This window comes from Loa loa, assembly GCF_000183805.2.
Source record: "Loa loa unplaced genomic scaffold supercont3.40, whole genome shotgun sequence".
In the NCBI taxonomy this organism is placed as follows: Eukaryota; Metazoa; Nematoda; class Chromadorea; order Rhabditida; family Onchocercidae; genus Loa; species Loa loa.
In genome coordinates, this window is record NW_018108220.1 from 198,570 (window position 1) to 203,527 (window position 4,958).

General features: G+C 36.6%; 1 protein-coding gene across 1 annotated transcript in view; it reads left to right on the plus strand.

Moving 5' to 3' along the window:
* LOAG_17105 (CBR-FRM-7 protein) overlaps positions 1-3,926 on the plus strand; it is a gene marked incomplete at its 5' end in the record, with an annotated part of 9,775 nt that extends 5,849 nt beyond the window's left edge. The window contains 9 exons of the mRNA XM_020449765.1: positions 258-369; positions 585-710; positions 901-1,158; positions 1,366-1,605; positions 1,766-1,888; positions 2,066-2,246; positions 2,377-2,731; positions 3,412-3,441; positions 3,610-3,926. Coding sequence (XP_020306657.1) covers positions 258-369; positions 585-710; positions 901-1,158; positions 1,366-1,605; positions 1,766-1,888; positions 2,066-2,246; positions 2,377-2,731; positions 3,412-3,441; positions 3,610-3,718 — 1,534 coding nt within the window. The 3' untranslated portion in view covers positions 3,719-3,926. The remainder of the gene's footprint in view (positions 1-257; positions 370-584; positions 711-900; positions 1,159-1,365; positions 1,606-1,765; positions 1,889-2,065; positions 2,247-2,376; positions 2,732-3,411; positions 3,442-3,609) is intronic.
* Positions 3,927-4,958: the final 1,032 nt, after the last annotated feature.

Genomic DNA, 4,958 nt, shown 5'->3' on the forward strand with positions numbered 1-4,958 from the left:
GAAACATTTGGGAGATTATTTTAAACAATGTAAATTGGTTAGATGATTTACAATGGGAAATTTATTTGATTATATATTTGTATGGTTGGAATCTCGCGAATCAAAATTCGCGACATCTGTTTCATATGTTTTATATAAAAGTGTGCAAGTTAATAATTTGGTTTCATTTTTGTTTGTTTGTATATGTGAAGAATTTTTGCTTCCATTTCAATTTTTTAATATCTGGTTATGAAAAATTCTAAAATAAATTGTGACAGGCGAAGTAAAGAAGCAAATTTATCAAAAAAGATTGCTGAAACAACAAACGAAACGACAATTTCTGCCTCCTGTGACATTTCTGCTATAAGAAATGCGGCATATGGGGAAGGAGTGAGTTGTCTTACATTAAAATTAGATTCTGTTTGAAGTAGATTATGTAGTTGTTCCTCAACAGCTGTTGGCAATTAAATTATTAATTGTTCATCAGAAAGTGATGAATTCAGGAAGACTGTAATTTTAAAGAGAATTTCTCGCTAATCTGTGACAAAAGTTTTACGATGTATCGGATTTGACTACTTTTGATATGAGAGTTAGCAAAAATTCAGATAAGGAATAAAGATGGAGTGGGAAACGTAGATAACAAGCCAGAACCTATCTTGAAGAAGCAATCGTTCTCGGACAATGATGCAATGCCGGTGATCCGAGCAAAAGTGGATTCTTGCAATCAGAAGGTTTGATGAAGTTTATAAATTAGCGCCATCAGCATCGGAATTTATTCGTTCTTGAAGGCCTAATAATCTCTTATAGCACCTTGGCATGATACGAAATTTTTGTAAAGCATTTAGAGCATTTTTCAAACACAATTATTTCCTGGTATTCATTTTCTGTCATTCTTAGTTGAGTTAATGAATCTTATTCTAGGATTATTGCGAAGAGGTGAGAAAAACCGAATTAATAGTGGATGTAGTTTTGAAGCAACCTCCACAGTATAATGAAACGCTAGGACCTTTTCACACACAAAATAAGCTTCAAGTTCCTTACTATCGGCTACATCCAAATCCAAACATGAAGCCACGATGGATTACTGTAGCTGGTGTCAATCCTTCTGAGGCTACTGTTTCATGTCCACTTGAAACATCCACTCATCTTACTTATTCCGAACCGAAACTTCACTATCAGGTCTTTCATTTTTGATAATACTTTAGAAAAACTGATGTGATAAACCTTTGAATATAACATTGAAAAGATGAGTAATTTTCTGCTCATTTTGTTAAAGTTATATAAAAAAATATGGTACTGGTCGTGGCTGTTCGGTAATTTTCGTTTTTATGGGGAGAGAGAGAAAGAGGGAGGAATGCTCTTTTATAATGAATTTGCTTCTTGCAGATGTATACGAGATCAGGGTCCCCGTTGACGTCAACGCCTACTACTTCATATCAGCTGCCATTAATGGGATCATCAGCACGTCCTTCACCCTCTTATACACCACCTATTATACGTACAGGAGCTAGTGGTGGCTTATTTCAAAAACGTCATGGACAACGTGTACCCCATGTCACCGCTGTTCGGGGAATTAGTCGTGTGCAGAGCATGCCGACCCATAACTCTCAGTATTACGTAGATGATGTAAGTTCTTCCGCTACTTCGAAAGTGTCGTAGTCGAAGGATTTCGAATTTTCAACAAATTCTTAACGAATTGTGTGTATTTGTTTTCCTCAGAAGTCCTGAAGTTAAGTCGAGACTTTTTTCCTTTTTTTTCAAGTTTATAAAATTGAAATAATTGGAGGATGAATTGTCTGTACCGTCATCAAATGCAGCAGTTTCAATTAAACACTCGCAATCATCGCCGGGAACACGGTTACCTGTTTATACAAAACAGCCACCTCCTTATGAACATGCTATCTTGAAGGTATGTACTTGGATGTAAATTAGAAGTTTTTAATGATAAACCGATGAGTCTGATGTGAAACACTATTTAACAAGACATAATTTAGACTATTTCGCATTAACCGGGTCGCTAGATTTTTATCTGTTGACGGCTTCAGTTTTTCGAAAGGTTTAAAAAGTTGAAAGTTCTAACTTATAGCAGGCACATGCACGTTGTAAACAGAAGGGTGTGGTGGTATGCCAAGCGCATCCGAATAGCGCAGAAAAAGATGTTGCACCTCAGAGACATTCATGTATTATTGATCAGGAAGAAATGACTCTGAATAGTCGTATCCGGCAATATCCAATGATGAGAGCTCTGTGGCAGGAGCATCAGCAAGGTAAGTGAGAATAATGTTTTAGAAAGTGTGGCATAAGCTCTTAATAGATCATTAGACGAAATACAAGAATTCGAAATTGAATTAAATGGTCTTCTGCATAATTTTACAAATAAATCAAACTTTTCTTCAGGTTCGTGCACTCAGTTAAAGATAAATGCAAACTCATCTTCCGCTACTCGACTTGGTGTATCATCAGTATCGAACCCGATGTTATCTTCGCTGAATGCTGTACTGGACGATTCGACTATAGCTGATTCACAGCTGCAACGACGATCTTCGTGTCAGGAACTTTCCTCATCCGTCTTGGTTACAACATCACCGCATTTTATCTCAACCACTTACGATACCCGACCAACGTCAGTGTACACGACACGGCCACCCGCTAGCTGGACACCGATATATCATCGAGAACTTTATGTACCAGACCCTTCACCACCCTCTTGCTGTTACTATTCGCCGTATGCTGCTGGTCGAAATCAGATGAGGTAAATGTTTTCATTTTCTATCACTTTCAACCTCTCGATCACTCGTCGCTATCACTTCGTAAATTATCATTAATGAAGGCCATAACCATGTTGATTCTTCACTAGTCTATGGTGATTGATATTCCCGTTCTAGCTCTTGTCAAGCTTGTTGGCCATTCTTTATCTCTCTCCACAACTCACCGATGTATGCAATCGATTATGCATTCCGCATTTCATGAAGTCCTGTAAATTTTACAAGACATTAATTTCGACTTCATTAAAGACTGCATCAATATAAATGAAAGTAAATTTCATCTCGATTTCATATTCCGCCCCTCACTTTTCACGTTAATATTCTGGTGATTTAAAAATTATCTTGCTTGGGCGAGGCCTCGCATTGTTCTATTCATGTGTCTCTCTCGATGGTAAAGAATAGGAAGAAGCAGGTTGGATCAGTTTGTATTACATTACAAAAGCTAAGATAAGAGACGACTGCAAATAAAGGATTAGATTTTGAATATAAGTTTGGCTAACTTCGAATTTTCTAAGAATTATCCGGATGGTAGGGCATTTCATATTGAGCCCATATTGGTTCCAATCAAGGGTTCTTAGCAGGGCTTGCAGCACTTGGAATCCACAAGCAGACGAGAAGTACCACTTAGTCCTTTTGCAGCCGTTTCGCATAGTTTGAACATTTGCAGAGCAGGACGAGCCGTCCGAGACAATGAGAGGTCGCAAAAAGGTGGATATACTTGTCCGCTGATACCAGTGAGTGAAGAATGCATGCTTGTCTAAGACAAACTCGAGATTTCAAGAATTCGATTAAAAAAGGGCTTTAAATTTGTACATTTCCTCCATTCCACAGCTATTGCTGTTCTACATATATTATTTACATTCAGTTGGATTATGTCAAATTCGGTATTGGATTTGCCACCGCCGCCGCCCTACCCGCCACCGCGATGCCCACCTTCACCTACTGCAGCAAACAATGCGCAAATGGTTGCTTGAATGCCTACTGCTGTGCGTGCAAATTTTACGCATTTTTGCAAAAATCACATTTTGTTTCACCATTGAATCTTCCGAAAGAGATGTGTAGCTTTTATTTTGGATTCGATCGTTGTTTATTGTTTCCTAATTCAGTTCCTGTTCAATTTTGGATGGAAAAAAAGGAAATGTCGGGATGAATAAGCTAAAGTCACTATTATGTTTATTCAAGCGTAGTTCTATTCCTCAAAGAATTTGGTGTGAATTTTGATTGTCCCAGTTCCTTCTTTATCATTTAATATAGTGTATTTTTGACGAGATGCCTCATTTTGAGACCGTTTTGCAGTAACAATTTTTTTTGTTTCTCTTGTATTGTTGATTTAGTGCTTTATATGGAGATTTTCCTTTCCCATGTTTTTTTCTGAAGATGGATCGCTGCAGTGTTTGGTAGATAGCAACAAGTTTATGAACTCAGTAGTTAAGTAACTAGCCGCTCATTTAATTTTAGTCTAATGAAATCGACGAAGCAACGCAACCGGTACCAGTTTGAAATCAAAATTTGATCCAGCTAAGAAATGCCATATTATTTTGATTGTTAACACTGATAGATCATTGTGTTTGATAGCTAGTAGTTTCTTTCGAGGGATAGATGTGAAATAAGTACAAAGCGGCGATATAATCATTCTCTTTTATTACATCCATCTGTAGTACAAAGTTTAATGTGCCACTTATTTGATGCTGCCATTGTTCATGGTTAAATCGTCAGTGACTTCCTTTTTTGAATATACGATTCCGCTTCCTCCACACCCACGCTTATTTCATTACTTTTCTTACTTTTGTTATTTCTGTTTTCCTTTCTTTTTCCAAATGCACTGGTCGTTTGAAGCAGATTTTTCAGGTGCGTAGAAATTTTGGAATTCTGTTAATTTAATGGAATCAAGCATGCATTTCAATTCATATTTCTCTGATGTATATTCCTCCGATTCATTTTCTTGAGTAATTAGTCTGTGATGTCCTCTTTATTGATCAAATCAAATTAATGATTGAATAATAATGATTTGAATTGAATATTGAATAATTGAATAATATTGCCGTGTTTATTCAAGTTAGTTGATATGTTTTTTGCTTAATTTGAGCAGATCATTTTATTTTGTCAGAGGGATGTATTTGTACAACATTGCTTGAAGTAACAGATGAAGTAAATTTTTTTTTTTTGCTTTAAGAAGTGCTAACAAGAAAGTAATAAGTGGCTTTGAAATGCCGC